At 44.5% G+C, this 20525-nt stretch overlaps 1 protein-coding gene across 1 annotated transcript in view; it reads right to left on the bottom strand.

The window, feature by feature from the left end:
* Positions 1-20525, bottom strand: part of RASAL3 (RAS protein activator like 3) — a 48154-nt gene that overhangs the window by 18337 nt on the left and 9292 nt on the right. Inside the window, exons 3-12 of the mRNA XM_026679637.2 lie at positions 16684-16799; positions 16461-16539; positions 15666-15748; positions 14973-15058; positions 8368-8473; positions 7778-7876; positions 5829-6371; positions 5403-5547; positions 1405-1549; positions 608-844 (exon numbers count right to left, since the gene is read on the bottom strand). Of these exons, the coding sequence (XP_026535422.2) occupies positions 608-844; positions 1405-1549; positions 5403-5547; positions 5829-6371; positions 7778-7876; positions 8368-8473; positions 14973-15058; positions 15666-15748; positions 16461-16539; positions 16684-16799 (1639 nt within the window). The remainder of the gene's footprint in view (positions 1-607; positions 845-1404; positions 1550-5402; positions 5548-5828; positions 6372-7777; positions 7877-8367; positions 8474-14972; positions 15059-15665; positions 15749-16460; positions 16540-16683; positions 16800-20525) is intronic.

Here is a 20525-nt window from a genome sequence, read left to right on the forward strand (position 1 = left end):
TGTTTCCTTCCTGCCTCCTTTCAGGATTAGGCCAGTAATTTCTTCTAACAACCGGTTCTCCGAACTGCTTAGCATGTTAACAACCAGTTCTAGCGAATAGGTGCAAACTGGTAGAATCCCACCCCTGGTTCCATAGTTGGAAAGTCTGTTTCCCCCAGATGCCTTTTCAAAATCTGCTCTGTCTTCTGCATCTTCTGCATATGCTCACAGAAGCATATAATGTCATTGCTCTGATTATCAATGCACTCCTTGTTATAGAACAGGCTAGAATCATAGAATCAAAAAGATGGAAGGGACTCAAAGGTCTTCTAGTCCAACCCTATGCCCAGGGCAGAGGTGGTATTCAGCAGGTTCTGACTAGTTCTGGAGAACTGGTAGTGGAAGTTTTGAGTAGTTCGGAGAACTGGCAAATACCACCTCTGACTGGAGATTTTACAGTGTCCTTCCCTGCCATGCCCACCAAGCCACACCCACAGAACCGGTAGTAAAAAAAAAAATGAATCCCACCACTGGGCCACTGTCCTATCTGTCCTATCTTTTTTTGTAGCACTAGTTTGTATTTGAGGTCAAGTGTCTAGAATTTTGAACCAGGGACATGGTTACTTACGTGGTGAAATTAGCCAGATTCTGAATAACCTTGGCCACCAGGGTGAGGGTGCGGGAGGTGGTGTCATCGGGATATTTCTGTGTGAGGCCAAAAAGGCTGGGGGACATAATGGCTGGACAAAGGAAGCGCAAGAATAGAGAAGCAGAGACAAGTCGCTGGCCAATGTCCACCTTCCCCCGCAACTGGCACTCCTCTTGCCAGGCTGTGAAGATCTCGCTAAGCTCAACTGGAAAGGAACTGCAAAGAGAAAGATGACAGGCTGAAATTAGGCTTAAAGGTATATTAGTGACCACTGATCTACAAAATTGTTACAGCCATGTCTTCTGGCTAAACAACCTTGCCTGGATATATTGAATTCTGTTTCAGAGTATGCTTGGGTCTGGATGGAGTGACCAACCACAATTTGCCTATAGCCAGCCTAGGGACTTTGCTCAGAAACATCTGAGGATCTCACTTGTAGCCAATTCAACTTATTACTGTAAAGCCATTTTCATATAATCTCACATGAAGGTGAGCTGCTTAAACTAAGATAAGGGTAAATTGCAAATGTATACTCATTATACTTAACTTTACATGCTAAACCTATTCCTAGCAGAACAGCCCATTTTTCTAGTTCATTTGGGCCTATAGGCTGTGTGCTAGATGAGCCATCAAAGATCCTAGATCAGGCCCTTTTGATTCAGCCATTTGGGAAATCAGCAGCCCAGAAATCCTTCTACAAAGCAAATCTGGCCTCCACTCAGTGGTGGCAAGAGAGAAAACTCCCTGACCACCCTGGTTGATACTCAAGTACGCACCTGCTGGACATAACAATCCTTAGGAAGACCTCTTTGCAGAGTTGTTGCAGATGGTTGCGATTCCTAGCCAGGTCACGGGGAGGGCATTTGCTTGGGTCCACTTCACAGCAATCCTCCAAAAAGTTTGGCTTGATTATAATATCACCTGTGAGACATTCCCCCATAAGTTACTATTAGGTGACTGGCATGGCATAGATGCTTGCAGAGCCACAGTTCTGGGTCACAACCCACAATTGTATTTCTAACTTAGTTTCTTGCCTCCAGTTAGAAACATTGACAGATTCTTTGATGAGCCTATCATTCAGGGGTGGGATTCAAATTTCTTACCAACTGGTTTTGTGGGCATGGCCTAATTTGTGGGTTTGTCTTGGTGGTCATGTGACTGGGTGGGCGTGGCTTGCTGACTGGGCATTGCTTTGTGACTGGCTGGGTGTGGCTAGGTGGTCATGTGATTGGGGTGGGAAGGGTAGGTGGCCATGTGATGGGCAAACCAAATATAAGTGGTCCTCGCTTAATTGTCAGTTGCTTAGCAAGTGTTCCAGGGGTGGAATGCTACCGGTTCAGCCCAGTTCTATAGAACCAGTAGTTCTGAAGAACAGCAGATACTGAACCGGTTCGGTGCGACAACCTTTTGGTCATCTGTTTGGCTCAACCACCCGCCCGTGCTCTTGGCTGTCCTTTATTTCCTGCTTTTTCAACCTCAGCTGCTTTGCGTGGCACAGCTGAGGTTGAAAAAGCAGAAAAGAAGAGAATTTTCAAACGCTGCGCACCTGTGCGCATTTGAAACATACTCTAACCAAATCGGTAATGCACTCTGACCACAAAATGCACTCTGATTGAACCAGTAGTAACACTGGTTGAATCCCACCCCTGAAGTGTTCTAATTTATGACTTACCTCCCCAGAGCTACTTGACCTGTTTTTGGTGTTTTGACAGCCACGCACGCGTGCACGCACGCATGCACACACACACACACACTTATGACCAGTTACAACATCCCACATAGTCTTTTGACTGAGGTTTTCTATATTTTTTGCCAGTTTCCAACAATTCCTTCTGGTTTCCGGTTAAAAATGCCCATTGGGGAAAATGGACTTGTTTAATAACCAGTATTTGCTTAATGACCACCAGGTTCGCTTAATGACCATGATGTTTGACTAACCCAGGGGTCTGCAACCTTAAACACTCAAAGAGCCATTTTTCTATTTTCTTTTAAACAGGTATCTCCGTCTCTGTCTTTCTTTTTTTCTGTCTTTCTTTTTTTCTTTCTCTCTCTTTCTCATCTCTCTCTCTCTCTCTCTTTCTCCCTCTCTGTTTTTCATATCTCTTTCTCTCTCTCATTCTATAACTGCTAAGATTTGAAGCTGTATTTTTATAATCCTATTTCTTTGCAGTTTTTTTTCACACACTATGTATTCTCATCTCTCTCTCATCTCTCTCTCTCTTTCTCTCTCTCTCTCTTTTTCTCATCTCTCTTTCTCTTTCTCCCTCTCTCTGTTTCTCATCTTTCTTTCTCTCTCTCATCTATAACTGCTAAGTTTGGAAGTTGCTTTTTAATAATCCTATTTCTTTGCAGTTTTTTTCACACACATTTGTGCATATGTATCCAATACTCTTTCTTCCTTTCCTCTATGTATTCAAATTGGGCGATGATTGTGTGTGTGTGTGTGTGTGTGTGTGTGTGTGCCAGTGTACTAACAGTAAACAAATGACAATAAAAGTTATCTTATCCTATCTTCCTTCTTTCCTTCCCAACCCCATTCCTTCCCACACCCTATTTTGTGTTGGCTTCCCAGCCAAGTACTAATCAGGTCTGATCCTGTTTAGCTTTCTAAAATCAGCCTACTGAAATAAATACCAAACTAAACTGCCCAATAATTTACCTACCATCACTATCTTGCACCTGATTTCAGTGTAAATAGCCAATCTGCAGAATTACTAAATTTTGCTAGGCATCTGCTACATGTGATTTTCTCTTCCTTGATAATCTTGTCTTAGCTGGGAAAAACAGTCTGGAGTCACTAGCGAAAGCAGCTCAGCGCAGAGAAAAGTCATGCGTCTCATCTCCCCATATTCCTTTCTCTGCAAACAGTCTCGTCCCCTCCTCCTCATTTGTGAAGTGCGCTAAATTTAAAGATGGTGCGAGAGGCTGCTCGCTGAGAGAGGAATATGGAGAGATGCACGACTTTTCTCTGTGCCAAGAGGGCTGCTCTCGCTCTCTCTCAACTCCACTCTTGGCATGCAAAAAAGTTGGTGGGAGCAGCAGTTGAGGTGGTCAGTCACCCGTTCCAGGGCTCACGCTCACCATACCTGCGGGGGGGGGAATGCAGTGGCAGCGAGGTGACAATGGTGATGGCAGCAAGGAAGGCAATGGCAATTCTGATGGTGTCAGAGTTTCTGGAACCAGCTCCCCCTCCCGCCATCCATGTGGCCACACATGTGATGCATCAGGACTTCCAGGCTCTGCTCCCTGCAGCTACTGTCAGCTGTCCCAGACTCGATCAAGGGGTGCCTTGCTGACATGAGCCTCTCCACATGTTCCTTCCTGCTGCTCTTGCTGGGAGAGCAAGAGAGTTTTTCCTGGCACAATGAAAAGCTTGCAAGTCCCCCTCGCATCGGAAATGGTTCCTGAGCAGCAGAGAGAAGCAGGATTCAACCTGGCTGCTTCTCTGCTTCCCGGGAGCCGTTTCCAATGGGAGGGGGACTTGCAAGCTTTTTGCTGTGCCAGGAAACTCTCTTGCTCTCCCAGCTGGAGCATCAGGTGAGAGAAGCAGCCGCTGACATTGCCAGAGCCTATATGAGCCTTTCCACATGTTCCCCGGTGGAAGGCAATTGGTGGGAGAAAGGCAACCAGCAGTGGCGGCAAAAGGCAAGTGGGGGGAGAAAAGGTGACCGGTGTCAGCGGCAAAAGGCAAGTGGGGGGGAGGCGACCAGCAGTGGCAGATAGGTGACCGGGGCTTGCAGAGCCTCACTCACCCAGGGAGATCAGTTCAGGCAGGGATGCAGTGGAAGGCAGGAAGCAATGGCTGGCCTGGCAGGCGCGCAAAAGCAGGTTTCAGGCAGCAGTGTCACGCATGCACACAATGTTGCGCATGCATGATAAGGACTGACTGGGCAGGGAGCGGAGAAGCGGGCAGAGAGGAGCGGGGCCAGCCAGAGGCCCGATTTACCAGTTTTCCAAACTATAGAGAATCATAACAACCAGTTCTACCAAACCAGTCCGAACTGATACACTCCCACCCTTGCTATCATTGCATATTAAAGACATAATGATAATCATATTCTAGCAATGCTAATGATGAATTTCGCTAATTTTTCAGGGTCCCTCCAAATTGTAAAGAACCAAAGCAGTGGGAGATGGTTACTACCTTGTTTCCCCAAAAATACGACCTACCCTGAAAGTAAGTCCTAGCTTGATTTTTATACATGTGCCCAATATAAGCCCTACCCCACCCCCAAAAATAAGCCCTAATTAAGATCCCACCCAATCCAGGGTGCAAGGGTAAAAATTAAGTTAGGGTGGGGATGTGGGATATGGAGCTGCCCTCCTACTACCTTTGGACAGATGTAGCCAGGCCTTGTACACACTGACACCTGCCTTGCCAGCCCATTTCTTCTGCAGCTGGCAAGGCTGGAAAGACCTCTGAAGGCCTTTGTAGCTGATAACAAAGCTCCGGATCGATCCGGAGCTCTGTTATCGGCTGCAGAGGCCTTCAGGAAAACCTTATCGGCTGCAGAAGTTCCTGAAGGCCTTTGACAGCTAAAAGGAGGCCAGGGGTGATGCGCACAAGTGAGGTTAGTCAGTGGATGAGACCTGGTGCCTTTTTTGGTGGCAAAAAAATATAAAAGACAGGGTCTTATTTTCGGGGAAACATGGTATCAGACATAGATTTCTCTTACCATCTTGAATCACCTTATGTACCATGTAACAATTATAAGCACTAACCCTCATTGCATTTTTCTTAGTGTTATAAAGCAGAGTTTCTAAATTAACTTACTTAATGTGGCCAGCAGGTATGGGCTTCCCACCAGCTTCATGTACTCATCAATGGCCTTGGTGGCTAGTGTGTTTTCACGAAAAATCAAAGCTTCCCGGTCATCAAAACGGTCCAGCTCGGCTACACCTAAGTCAATAAGAAAATCCTGCAATGAAGATGGGAAGGGAGTCAGTAGAATAAATCCCATCCTGTTCTGTGTTCATATTTAAACTCTGCTTTCAACCAGGCTCAGGATGTTAGGGAAAGGGTAAAATGATACCAGGTTTTTCTCCTGTGGACCTGAGAGTCACCTTAGCAACTAAAAGAATAATCCCACAACACCAGGTGATCTAGCAATAAAACAGCCCATGAGGGGAAAATCAACACAGCAGCATGAAGAAAATTCTGATGATGAATCTGGGTATCAGGTTGTTTCCTAAATGGTACCTTGGCTTTGCCTGTGCTTTGCAAGACCCGCACTAGGACACTCATCAGCTCTTCCTTGTCTCTGGCACTGAGGCTGGGCTCCAATGAAGCACATAACTCTCGATAATGGAAAGTGAGATATTCAGCAAATTCTTTGTACTGTACAATGGGCAACACTTTGAAATTGCAGTATCGTCCTCGGAGTCGAAGGGTGGGCATGTTTGGCTTCTCTTTGCCCAGTGGGTACCATCTCTCCAAGGGCTGGTGCATAGCAGCCAGCTCTTTTAGGGGAACAGACATACTGGAAATGTGGCTCTCCTTTGGCCACAGCCCTTCTTCTTCCTGTACCAGGCAGACCTGTAGTTCCACAGCTGGTGGAAGAGTCTTGAGGTCAAAGTGCTCGCCCCAGAAGAGAGTTCCTATGGGACTGGCTTGCTTGGCTGTTGTGCGGGCATACAGGACCCCATCCAATTGGATTTCACAGTGGTAGTGCTTCCTGGGTGACAAGTGTCGGGCTTCATATACCCAGAGACTTAACCTGTGTTCCATCCGTTGGCAGTTGTCCTGGAAAATAGATGCATGGGATAAGATTAAGAGCTTGGATTGGATGCAAAACAAGATGTGTTACTGTTCTGACCAAGGCTTCCTGAGACAGTAACAATCACACGCTTAGTCCCCAAAACCCTCTTTTTATTTTAATGGCTATGAATTATATTCACAAACAGTTTGTGAATAGTCCAACAGAAGTCTGCCACAGTCTTTTGGGGATAAGGCTGATAAGCACCCACCTTTATCTCCCTTGAAATGCTGCCAATGACTAAATTGCCAATTAGCTGCACAAGGCCAAATGGAACACAAAGTCAACATGGAGCTTCAGAGTTTAAACCAATCAGAACAAACAAAATTGCTCCAGCAAAGGCTCATGTCCCTTTGCTCTTCCTTTATGTCTTATGGGAGGAGCCAAGCCTTACTCCCAAGTCACCCCTTTTGTCTTAACTGTTCTTGCCTTCTGGCAGCTCTGCACAAGTGTGCACTGGGAACAGGCTCCCCCTGTTCCTCTGCCTTGCTGATGTCAGATTCTGGAGGCTCTAGAGTCAGCACATAACTCTCAGATGGCCCTGGCTCCATCTCTGTGTTGGATGCAGATCCCTCATCCGAGTCCTCCCTAGACTCCAGGACTGGCCCATGTTCCTCCCCACTGTCTGACTCCACTGCCAGCACCACAGGCCTCCAGCAGACTACAACAGTTACAACTTGTGCAGTGTGGCACCTTTTTTGATGTGTTGGGCTGCAATTCCTATGAAATCCACACTTCTACCATAAGTACTGAAGAAAACTGTTATTAAATGCAGGAAATCAGGAGTCCAGGCAGTTCAAATGAATAAGTTAATTGTACACTAAAGCTCTCTAACAATCTGAACTACTAATGGTCAAAGCAAATTGGTGGTAGATCAGAGTCAATGGAATTCAAGGTGCGATAGACTTAAATCTCTTATGGGCATGAAGGGACTCGAGACTGATGATGTGTTTGACTCTTCTTTGAGCTCAACCAGGTCCTTGCCAGGTCATCTCCTACAACTATGTGGCAATACACAAAACTTTTAGATATGAAGGTGAAGTCACAAAGAAAAGTCAAGAAACAAACAGGATTAGGTCCAGAGCAGATGAACTACCAAAATTAAGGATTTGCTGGTGAGAATAGTGGGTAGACACACAAGTGGGAGTGACTGGAGAGGCCTGTCAATGCTTACAAGCACTGCCAGCTCTTTATGACTTTTTGGTCCTAAAGACTAGAATTTCTGCTTTGGATGAATGATTGAGATAAGAACAGAGACCATGGCAGTAGACAAATAAGGAAGATTTTTTTATAAGGAGAAGATATAGGGAGAAAGAAAGTGGTGTGGGTGAAAGGAATTTCCTATGGAAAAGTATGTCCATTTTATGAACAGTACAAGTCAAGACTGCTTTACCATACTGGGCTGAACAGCTTGACGTAAGTTCTCCATCCAATGGGTTCTCTCAGCAGCAGATGAACAGCTAAAGCAGTAGCGTTTCCCAGCCCTCAGGACCTAAGAGAGGAGAACTCTAGTTAAGACATGCCCTGCGACAGGCTGATCTGTTCTATCATTCAAGGGTAACAGTCCCTTTGTCAGGATTAACAAAGTGAAGGCGCAGCATTTCAGCTGCTTACTGCATGATTCATGACCACATGGCATTCATGTAATATAATCTTGAGATACCAGACTAAGCCGGTTTACCAAAACTATCAGAGAGCAGAGGGCACGTACGTTTATGCAGCTCAGGCAGCAAAATGTTTTGGGCTGCAGATGCTCTGTGACAAAGGGTATACTGGACAAGTTAAGCCTTTTATAGGCTTTTATAGATTCTGGCAGCAAGAACTTCCTGAAATCTTTCATCTAGCCAGAACAACTTTATGGATGAATGGAGTATAAACAGACTGAGTTTCAATCTGAAGGTAGGTGAATCTTCAGGACTCTCAGAATACAGAATTATTTCATTACTGAATCAAGTGATGAAATAATATATCATTATTCTATACCTCAAAACAGTGCTGCTCTTCTACAAGGCTGCTATGAAGTGGTCGGATCAAGACATCTTTCTCATTGCTCAGGTCCAGGGTCAGAGCTCGGCCAGGCAAGGCCTCCCTGTAGGAAGCAACAGAAAGGTCAGGACAGAATAAGAAATAGAATGGGTCCAACTCCAGTGCACTTGCAAACATCAATCTGTCAGAGTTCCAGCAAAACCAAACTCCAACCAAAAACTCTGGGGCAGGCATTTTCTCAAAGTTTCTTTTTATTGGAAAAGTCATACTGGCCCATCTGGGAAAACCCAAATCTGAGAGTTCCGGGTTTTCCCTCAGTAATTCAAAAGTCAAAATCCAACCCCTGTGTCAGAGTGTTTGCAGTGTGACTACTATTGTGAGACAACCCAGCACACAGAGGTTTTGTCTTTTAACAGTGGTTTATATACAAGACAGCTATATACATACATATATGTGGTAGGCAAATACCTGGCAAGGCATCAATCTTCTTTACTCTGCATGGAGAACCACAATGGAGACAGAACACAAGGAGAGAGAGATATGCCCTCTCATGGCTGCCTTTATATAGACAGCTTCTTAAAGTGGTAAAGCCTTGTGAGACCCATCCTCAGTCTTAAAGCAGCAATAACCGAGCTGCTTCATTGCATCAGCCTTAAAGCAGCTGGTCAGCTATTAAATCTCAAATACTTTAACACCCTGCTCCTATCAGTCCATCACATGGTCCAATCACCATCTATCCCAACTTGAGACATCCCTTCAACCACTCCTTCTCCAGGTGCAGGAATAACATGACCTTGATCGAAAAGAAGAATGCTATTATGTCTAACTACTAACACTCTAAAAATCCCCCCTCCTATTTTCCCAGGCACAGGAATATGGCAGCATGGAAGCTTCTGGTGTTAATATGGCTTCCAAAGCTGACAGGCATCCCCCCTTGAAGAAACCAACACATCCTGGAAAATAAAATAGACAAAACACGATAAGGAGTTAATGAATTGTCCACCAAACCACTTTAACCCCTTCTCCCCCCTCCAGGAGGAACTTTGGCTTGTTAGGAAATTTATCATGAAATTGTTTAACTAATCTATCAGCCTTGACATCCCAACTTTTCACCCAATAGCTTCTCACGAAAGGTATCCTTTCCAGTGAACTACATATTGTAACCAGCCCCTTTAAAATTGAGAATCGAGAATCTTTTTAACTTCATAATGTGTTTCACCTTGTACTACCACAGGCTTTGGAGGAGCAGCAGGTATAGGTCTTAAAGTAGAACCTATGGCTGGTTTTAATAGGCTGCTGTGGAATTTCGGGATGTATTTTCCCTAGTATGCGAGGGAGGCTAAACTGAACAGTAATAGGGTTAATTACTTTCACTATAGGAAAAAGACTAAGGAATTTTGGTTCAAGTTTTTTACTTGGTAACCTTAATTGTAGGTACTTAGTTGACAAATACACTTTGTCTCCCACTCGGAAAGGTGATTGGAGAGACCGGTGCTTGTCTGCTTGGTTTTTTTATACTCATCAGCTGCTTCTGCTAAAGCTTTCTTTGTATTTTCCCACCCTTTCTTTAATGAGTCCATCCATTATCAGGATTCCAGCAGTTACCCCAATTAAATCATGAGTCTCAAGCCAAACTTCCAAAACTTCAAAAGGATTTATTGGGAGTTAACATGTCCGATACTACTTGGGTGTAGTCAACTCTGACACACATAATTCATTGTCACCCTTGACCCTGGTTTTCCCCCACACCTGGGTATATCATAATTCATATTCTCCAATGGGACACATCCATAGCCAAGAGTAATCAGTCATGTTCTCCAGTTAGAATTTTGTGCGGCAGAAACTTTAGTCACCTAGTTACTATCTTTGAAAACTATTCATGGAATGCACTTTTGATTTCCAAGCTGCTGCACTGCTCCCCCCTCCCTTTCTGTTGGCAACTCTAAAAAGACCATACAAATATTTTATGAGTTGACATTTGGCTCCCCTCGCTTCTTGAAGATGACCTGTACAACACAAAAAGGAAACAAATTTATTGCAGGTATAGGACAGGATTGCGAACCTCCCCCAGGCTTGGTTGGGTTTTCTGCATGGAACCTTGTCACAAGGCAATCAGCTTGGACGTTCCTACTCTTTACCCAAGATGCCTCTGATAAGGGGTAGCCCTTCCATTTCATTAAATATTGGAGTTGTCTCCTGTGCCACCTTGAATTGAGGATTCACTGGCCTCCTATGACCACGGGGTCTGGGGGCTAATGAGGTAGGGACCTCAGGGTCGATCCCACCATGGGTTTCAAGAGGCTGCTATGTATTTTCCCTAACAATTGGGGCAACTTCAGTTGCAACGTGACTGGGTTGATGACCTTTACTATGGGGAATGGTCCCATGGACTTTGGCCCCAATTTCTTGCTAGGGAGTCTTAACTTCAGATATTTGGTGGAGAGGTAGACCTTCTCCCCCACCTGGAATGGCTGTTGTGGGGCTTGGTGTTTGTCTGCCTGTCTCTTATAGCTATATGCCGCTTTTGCCAGTGCTTTTTTGACATTCTCCCAAGTTGCTTTCAGCATTGACATTCAATCAGTCAGGCTGACTGAGGAGAGGGGATTCCCTTGGATACTCAGGCATTGGGACGAAGTCCATACCACTCACTACTTTGAAGGGGGTGAGTCCCATGTTATTGTGAACAGCATTATTGTACGCAACCTCCGCGAAAGGCAGGAGGTCCACCCAATTGGATTGCTGATAATTCACGTAGCACCTCAGGTAGTGCTCTACCATGGCATTCAATCCCTCTGCCCCCCCCCCCCATTGGTACTTGGATGAAAAGCTAAGCTAAGGCCCTGGGATGACCCGATAGTCCGCAGGAACTCCCTCCAAAATTTGCCTGTGAACTGGACCCCTCTGAGATAATTCTCCGTGGTACTCCATGTAGGTTGTAGATGTGTTTCAAAAACAGCTTGGCTAACTCGTGGGCTGAGGGTAATCCACTGCATGGTATGAAATGTGTCTGTTTGGAAAATAAGTCTATTACAGTCCAGATCACCATGTTTCCTCCCCTTTTCAGTAACTCCACTATGAAATCCATTGTGATCTCCTCCCATGGCCTCATTGATTCTGCTACCATCTGTAGCAGTCCGGGGGGTTTTCTGGTCATTTTTTCATTGTGGTGCAAATGGTGCAACTCTTCACATAACTGTCCACGTCTTTCTTTATGCTGGGCCACCAGAATTGCCTCTGAGCTAAGTGTAAAGTCTTTAAGAACCCGAAGTGGCCTGCCAATTTGGCATCGTGGCTCCTCTGAAGGACTAGGTCAGTGGTTCCCAAAGTAGGTGGTACCCGCCTTGCCAAGCCTGGTGGGGAGGGGGAGAAGTGGGAGGTGGTGGAAAGGGGGCGCCTTAGCTTGCAGGCTGCCCTCTCCGGTGGAAGCAGTGAAGGCCCAAAAGCAAAATCCTCCCAAGGCGCGCAGTGGAAGGGGTGGGTGGTCCAGCATTAGGGCCCCCTTCCCCAGAGGAGAACAAGGGAGCACGCAGCTCCCGCCCAGCCTTTGTCTCTCCAGCCAACCGGGCTTGCGCACAGGATGTGGGTGAGTGCAGCTGCGGCTCTCCAAGGTGCATGGCTCGGTTCGGTTCAGCTCTAAGTGGCCAGCCCGGACCTAGAACCTAGCCTCCCTCTGCAGCCCAGTTCTTCCGACCGAGCCCTGCGCTTGCTTGCTTGCTTACTTTCCAAGTGATCATTCCCTCTGCCTCTGCTGGTCTGGGCTGCTTCCACACGTCTTCCTCCTCCCAGGCAGAGCATAAAGATGGGCGGAGCACTTCCCCGAAGTTGGGAGTCTCTGAGCATGTGCAGAGCGCCTCCCCTTGCTTGGCCCGATGGAAGTGGACCTTGGGTCAAAGCAAAGAGGGTCAAGTCGGCCACATCGCTGCCCCGGGGAGGTTGGCATTGCAAAATCGGATGCCAAAGAAAGAACTGGGGCAGAGGGCTGGAGAAGGGGCAGAGGGGCAGCTGCATTAAGGAGCAGGAAGATCTTAGCCATGGTTTATTGACTAAGCTGGAATCAAACAGCATGCCAAACTCTAACTAGAATGGCTGGGTGGATATATTCAGCCCGTCTTTCTCAACCTTGGCAACTTGTGTGGACTTCAATTCCCACTCTGGCTTTGCTCTTCTTTCCCAAAGTGCCACCGCTCTTTCTTTCTTTCTTTCTTTCTTTCTTTCTTTCTTTCTTTCTTTCTTTCTTTCTTTCTTTCTTTCTTTCTTTCTTTCTTTCTTTCTTTCTTCTTTTTCTGTCTGTCTGTCTGTCCGTCCATCCATCCATCCATCTATCCATCCATCCATCCATCCATCCATCCATCCATCCATCCATCCATCCATCCAAAAGGACTGCCTACCTACCTGCCTGCCTTCCTGCCTACCTACCTACCTGCCTGCCTGTCTTTTTTTCTACCTACCTACCTACCTATCTACCAATATAGATCTACCAATCTGCCTACCTACCTACCCATACATTCATCCAAAAGATCTGCCTGCCTGCCTGCCTACCTACCTACCTATTTACCAATCTATCTATCTATTACCTATCATCTACCTACCTACCTACCTACTTACCTACCTACCTGTACTCCCTGTCTTTAGGAGGTCCATCATGGGTTTGTTAATCTTGCAAAGAGGGGGTGAATTGTTGGTAGAAGTTTGCAAACCCCAGAAAGCTTTGTAGCTGTCTGCGGGTGCAAAGGGCTTGCCAACCCAGAACAGCTTGTACTTTGGTGGAGTCCATCTCTATACCTTCATTGAAAACTCGGTAGCCCAGGTAGTCCAATTGCACATGGTGAAATTCACATTTCGACAGCTTGATGTACAGATTTAGAAGTTTTTTCAGTACTTGGCGCACTAGGGGTATGGGTCGTCCATCTGTCTCAGTGTAGATGAGAACATCATTCAAGTAGACAAGTACCCCATTATAAAGATGTTCGTGTGTCGAACTACTAACTACTAATACTCTAAAAATCCCCCATCCTAATTTCCCAGGCACAGGAATGTGGCAGTGTGGAAGCTTCTGTTAATATGGCTTCCAAAGCTGACACAATCATTATCTGGACCTGTTGCTATTCAGAAATTCTTTTCAGATCATCAACTGAGGAAGTCATTGTAGGCCTGCTCTTTCTGCTAGGTTTAGACTAGAATTGAGTGAGACACAGAAGAGGAAGAGCCCTGTCCAAAGACTCAAAAGATTCTACTACAGTCAACCCCAACCCTCCCAAACCGTCTCCTGGAAAGGAGGCTTTGCTTCAGAATTCAGAGAGTCAGTGACCCTTTGCTTTGTAGACCTGTCAGGATAATTTTTAGAAGCAAAGGCATAGGCATACCTGCACAAAATCCAAAGACCACACTTTGAACTCAGAAGCAGGGGTGGGGTTCTACCAGTTCGCACCTATTCGCTAGAACTGGTTGTTAACATGCTAAGCAGTTCAAAGAAATTACTGGCCTAATCCTGTGAGGAAGGCAGGAAGGAAACATTCTGGTGTTGCTTACAGAAACTGCCTCTCGATTAACACTTATTACATTCTTGGCAGGACTAGACTTCCTGTCTCTGGAACTTCTCTGGAGTTTTTTTCTCCTCCTTTGCTGGTACTTTGCTTGTGTGGAGTGACCATTCAAAGTTACAATGGCACTGAAAAAAGTGACTTATGACCATTTTTCACACTTATGACTGTTGCAGCATCCCCACAGTCATGAGAGGCCAGGTGAGGAGATGCATGCCTCGATGTGAATGATGTTGAGTTGGCCACACCCAGCCAATAACATGACCACCAATCCATGTCCACCCAGTCACATGACCACCAAGCCACACCCACCAACTAAGCCATGCCCACAGAACCAGTTGTTAAAAAATTTGAATCCCACCCCTGCCCAGAAGCCTATTTGGGATGAAGAAATGGGAAGTGTATTCCAGAACAAGGCCCCTGATGATAAGTTACAAATGAAGCAAACTGTGAAAATTACTGTTTGGGCTCAAGACAGAGCTGAAGTAACTGCTGGAATATCACGGGTTCTGGGGACAGCTATGACAGCTATTGCCACATGCTGCCTTAAGGTGGCAGTAAATTAGTAATAATAAAAGAGTAAACATAGCATCCTTTCATGGCATTTTAAACTATCAGGAAGACATTGATCTAGCAACCTTTTATATGCCATAATAGTTACAGTACTTTATAAAGATGCTTTCAGTCTTAAATTTTAATTTTCTCTTGCACAATTCTCCAATATTTTTCTCTGTTATAAAATATTCAGATCTTTCGTTTTGGGTCAGACTATCAGTTTCCCCAACTGGTACATTTCACATGAACACCCCACCACCACCACCAATATGGCCCATCTGAGAAAGCAACGGATTGCAGAAATCTAGATTAAATGAATGGAAACTCAGAGAACAGACGAATAACACTTTGGAACCATATCTCAAACTTGCTGTCAGGATACCAACTGAAACATAAAGAATAGGTTGAGCCCATCACACCTAAACCAATATGTTTAGTAAAACAAAGTGAATCAAGAAAGAGGTGCACAAGATAAGGCACAAGATGAGAATTCCTGTTGGAGCCTACCTGTTGTTCACAACAGATTCACTTGAGGAATCAGTGTTAGGATGGACCCGTCCCTTCCAATCTCTGAACCGTCTCCAAAGCATTCCCTGGAAATAGGATAAGAAAAAGGAATAATTATGAGGATTTTCCTACCTTTGAAGCTAAGGGGCACAGCTGAAAGAGCGATAGAAATTTTTTGGCCCAGTGTTCTTCCAAAGTTCTCAGCCTTTCAGAAGCCAACCCAGGCAATGTCTCCCCAGCAGAGAGCAAGAATAAATGGGCTATGCCTTAGCAAGATACTTGTGGTGCAGTTAAGACCAATTGATCCAAGCCATGTATCATAGCCAAAGACAGCACCTTCCCAAATGAATGTCCCTCAAGGCCTCAAACATTGATTTTTACTTTAATGTGGGAAATTTGGAGATAATGCAGCTAGATACAAGTGACTGAGCACTTGGTGGAGGAGAGATGAAGCAGAAGGATACAATGATCTACAATGACTGAGGGAGGACAAGAATAATGTGACAAGCTGCTACAACTCTGGAGTAGCATTCCTAGAATAGGATTTTAATTCCAGATTCTGGAACATCTGGGAATACTAAACTAGGGAAAGCAGGGCCACAGAGAGACCCTGAGAAGCTAGGGTGTCATCAAGAGAGTACCTTTAGTTGATTTTCTTGCCCTGTCTACCCCTCTCCCCCACACCTCTTGTACCTTCACATTGCCAAGCTGTGTGCCTGAAGAAGCATCCTTGAAAGCCTTTTTCTCAGGAGCCTGTCCTCTTATGAAAAACTCTGCTGTAACAAAGTAAATTAAATAGAAGTCAAACACAGTGAAACAGCTGGGGGACAAATGGATTATAGAATCAAAGGGTTGGAAGCAGTGGTGGGATTCATTTTTTTTTACTACCGGTTCTGTGGGCGTGGCTTGGTGGGCATGGCAGGGGAAGGATACTGTAAAATCTCCAGTCAGAGGTGGTATTTGCCGGTTCTCTGAACTACTCAAAACTTCCGCTACCGGTTCTCCAGAACTGGTCAGGACCTGCTGAATACCATCTCTGATTGGAAGGGTCTTTTGAAGCTTTTCTAATCCCAGCAGCCTAATTCTGGTATCATCTCAGACAGGTTTACTAAGCTTTTCTTGAAAACTTCATTGATAAAGCAACTATAATTACAGGAAAGAGGCTATTCTTAAAAACTCTCATACTCAGAAAATTCTTCCTTTACTAAGGGTCTAAAATGGCTAGTTCTGGGGATTAAAGTGTTAATCCCAGTTAAATGTGGGATCATTCTTGCAAACAAGATAAAATGGCAAGAGTGCCAAGCAGTCCTGCTGCTCACTGTTCAACTCCAAGGAAACAGTGAATACGCTTAAGAAAGACTTGATATCAATAATAGGGTGAATGAGAGGGAACAAGTTGAAATTAAATTCAGCCACCCCTTCTTCATTTCCAGTAAGCTGGTCACATATTTAGCCTAGGAATATGGGTGTGTAAGAGACAACACTCACTATTCTCTTTATCTGATTGGAATGTTGAGTTATTCTCTGAAACAGAACTGCTGGTTCGTTTCCGCTTCTCAAGAAGATTCTAAAAGAGAAAAGAGAACTCTGTAGGTAGATTCACTATTCTGATATATTATTATTAATCTACCCCTCAACCCCATAACCTCTGAGCATGCTTAGATTCTGTTCCTGCTCCTTCTTGAATTCCAAAAGTCAGAGATGCTCCCACCTCCTCCTCTCTGCCCCATAAGATCAGTCGTCCATCCTGCAGAGATACATTAGCCACATCCCAAGGAGGAACATCAGGACCCATGCTTGGAATCAACTGGACAACAGAATCATCACCTGTAGGGAGGAATATGGATATAATGTGTGAATGAGCTGGAATTATGACTCTAAGCTTACCAGGATCAGATTTCTAATATATGATATAGAAGAGTGAGCACTTCTCACATTTTCCTTCCCACCATCATGGAGCCTTTTTCAAAGGTACGAGTACAGATTAGATCAGGGGTGTCAAACTTGTGTTGTCACTGCATTATCACATGCTGTATCGTGACTTTCCCCCCCTTCGCTAATCCAGGTGTGGGCATGGCCAACAGGTGATGCATCCGGCCCATGGGCTGCAAGTTTGACAGCCCTGGATTAGATGAAACCTGGCTCAAAAGCAGTAACTGTGAGAGGGACCTTGGAGTACTGGTGGATGACCACTTAAACATGAGCCAGCAGTGTGTGGTAGCAGCCAAAAAAGCTAATACAAACCTTGGTTGTATAAACAGAGGCATAGAATCAAAATCATGTGAAGTTTATAAATCCTTAGTAGGACCACACCTGGAATATTGCATCCAGTTTTGGTCACCACATCACAAAAAAGACGTTAAGCCTTTGAAAAAATGCAAAGAGCAATTAAGATGATTAAAGGCCTTGAGATTAAAGCATATGAAGAACAGTTGCAGGATTTGCATTTTGCTAGTCTAAAAAAAAAGAAAGGATTAGGGGGGGACATGATAGCAGCATTCCAGCATTTGAGAGGTTGCCACAAAGAGGAGGGGGTCAGCTTATTTTCCAAGGCACCAGAGGACAGGACAAGAAACAATTGATGGAAACTAATCAAGGAGAGAAACAACCTGAAATTAAGAAGAAACTTCCTAACAGAGAGGACAATTAACCAATGGAACAGCTTGCCTTCAGAAGTTGTGAGTGCTTCATTACTGGAGGTTTTTAAGAAGAGAGTGGACAGTCACTTGTCTGAAATTGTATAGGATCTCCTGCTTCAGTGGAGGTTGGACTAGAAGATCCCCAGGGTCCCTTCCAGCTCTATTCTGATTCTGATCTTTTATTTACATGTGTCAGGTGTTCAGGAAATGGATATGTTCTGCTCTTCAGTCATTTATTTGTCTTGGCAAAGACCCAGAAGATAGCATCCAGTGGTGGGATTCAATTTTTTTTAGTATTGGTTCTGTGGGCGTGGCTTGGTGGGCGTGGCAAGGGAAGGATACTGCAAAATCTCCATTCCCTCCCCACCCCACTAACCTGCTTTCCAGCTCTGTTCTCCTGTGCAGCGCAACAAAAAAAGACCCAGCCAATCAGCTGGGACCTGGGAGGCAGAGAATAGATGTGGGTGGGACTGCTGGTTTGCTGGTTTTCTGAACTACTCAAAATTTCCACTACCGGTTCTCCAGAACTGGTCAGAACCTGCTGAATATCACTTCTGGCAGCACCCTTGAAACAAGAAATCTGAGGTCCTGAAAGATGTGGGTGTGGGGTGCAATATATTTGTCAACGACTCATTTAGTCAAAATGAGATAGGATAAAACAAGGCCCCAGAGATACAATAGGTTCTGAGATAAAATGAAGTTGCATTTTAAAGCAGAACCAGCCTAAGTATGTGAGGAAAGTGGTTTTATCCACTTCCCTCACGTACTTGCCATCTTTGTATATGATGCTCCATTTGGTCTGGTTCATCAGAAATGAATCATGCATGGCTAATGAAGCAGGAGGAGCTAGACTAGAGGGATGTCTGGTATCCTGGAGCCAACAGCAAGAAGGCCTCTCAATGGACTGGGCTGAAAGGATACTGATAAGAGTAGAGCATTTATTCGCTGCTGATTTCCCAGACATTGACGATGGAGGAGCTAATTGTGGGGTATGGAAGAGTACAAAGTAGGCTGGAGTGTCTTTAGCCTTCCTTGTATGCTGCAGTCCTTCTGTGGATGGCAGTTTCTCTCAACTTGGCACACAAATGCATTGGAACACAACTCCCATCACCCTTGGAACACTATAATAATTAGAACAAAGAGTTTTATAGACTGAAACATTCAGAGGGCAGCAGATTAGAAGATATTGCTTGATAATCAGGCTCAAGCTCAGGGAAGAGCAGAAGAAAAAAGGGAATGACTGTCACATTCCTGGCCCTGAGGAGACTCTTGCCTGCACTTTTGCTGCCTCCAGATATCTCCAGCTGCAACCAATCTTACAAACAGCTGAAGATGAGTAAGGCTATATCCCACTTTCTGCATTTTATTTCTGTGCACCTATACATACACACACAGAGACACTGCTGGCATACAAGGTATGTTTTGTGCATATTAAAATACTCTACCACCACATGTACACTTCTGTGTACATTTATCTTTAATGCTCTCAGGCACTTTTGGTAGTTTAGGTCTTTCCAAGTATTGTATTATATTTTCTTCCAAATTATTTCTTTATCATATAACTTTTCATTACATTCTTTAATTATTTTCTTTTTATCTCATTTTGAAACTCTAAGTTCCCTTTCACATCTTGTAGTTTACTTATCAGTTTCTTTTCTTTTCCCTTTTTCAATTTGTAGGCTAACCATATTCCTGGTTTATTAGCATTTTCAAAGAAGTTTTGTTTTGCTCTTTTTATTTGTTGCACCAATCCTTCCTTTTCTATTAAGTTCAGTTTATGTTTTATTATTTCCATTCAGTTTTTTTTTAAATTTCTTTTGTGGATATCTGGAATTCAATTCAAGTTTTTAAAATTCTTCCCTTAATGTCATTTGATGTTTTTTTAAATTCTTTTTTGCTGTAAAAGTTATAGCTAATCCCTAATATATGCTTTAGCTGTGTCCCATACATTTTGCAGTGATTTTATGAAGTTCTATAGACAAATCAATCATACTTTACTCCAAGTTATTTTCATTACTATGATTTTCCTCACATGCTCCCACTTCCTGAACCATTGACTTCAATGGACAAGAAATAACAGAGAAAAGGGATGACATTAAGTTAGGATCAGGGGTGGGATTCAGCTGGTTTGGGCCAGTTCGGGCAAACCAAATGTTAATTTTACATCCAGTTCAGCGAACCAGTAGTTCCGAAGACCCGCTGGCCCCACCCCGCCCCTCTCAGGAATCTCCACGCACCTGGTTCTGGCTCCCATGTAAGTGCAGGGAGGCCTCCTAGGCCCAAAATGGGGCATGGGGGTGAGGCACACCCCACACCCCCTGCCCCATTTTGGCTCTCCTGAGGCTCCAGGGAAGCTTGCTAGGCCCAAAATGGGGCCCAGGGGTGGGGCGGGTGCAAAGAAAGAAAGAAAAAGAGAGAGGGTGGGAGAAAGAAAGAAAAAGAAAGGAAAGAAAGAAAGAAAGAAAGAAAGAAAGAAAGAAAGAAAGAAAGAAGAAAGAAAGAAAGAAAGAAAGAAAGAAAGAAAGAAAGAAAGAAAGAAAGAAAGAAAGAAAGAAAGAAAGAAAGAAAGAAAGAAAGAAAGAAAGAAAGAAAGAAAGAGGGAGGGAGGAAAGGGAGAAAGAGAAAGAGGGGGGAGAAAGAAAGAGAAAGAAAGAAAGAAAGAAAGAAAGAAAGAAAGAAAGAAAGAAAGAAAGAAAGAAAGAAAGAAAGAAAGAAAGAAAGAAAGAAAGAAAGAAAGAAAGAAAGAAAGAAAGGAGAGAGGGAGGGAGGGAAGGGAGAAAGAAAGAAAGGGAAGGAAGGGAGAACGAGGGAAGGGAAAGTGAATGAGAAATGGATGGGTGGATGGACTGATGGATAGAGGGAAGAAGGGAGGGAGAGAAAAGGGAGAGGAAGGAAAGACCACAAACCCTGGCAC

Source organism: Notechis scutatus, chromosome 2, assembly GCF_049901735.1.
Source record: "Notechis scutatus isolate UNSWTSFEM ecotype Mainland chromosome 2, rNotScu1.2, whole genome shotgun sequence".
In the NCBI taxonomy this organism is placed as follows: domain Eukaryota; kingdom Metazoa; phylum Chordata; class Lepidosauria; order Squamata; family Elapidae; genus Notechis; species Notechis scutatus.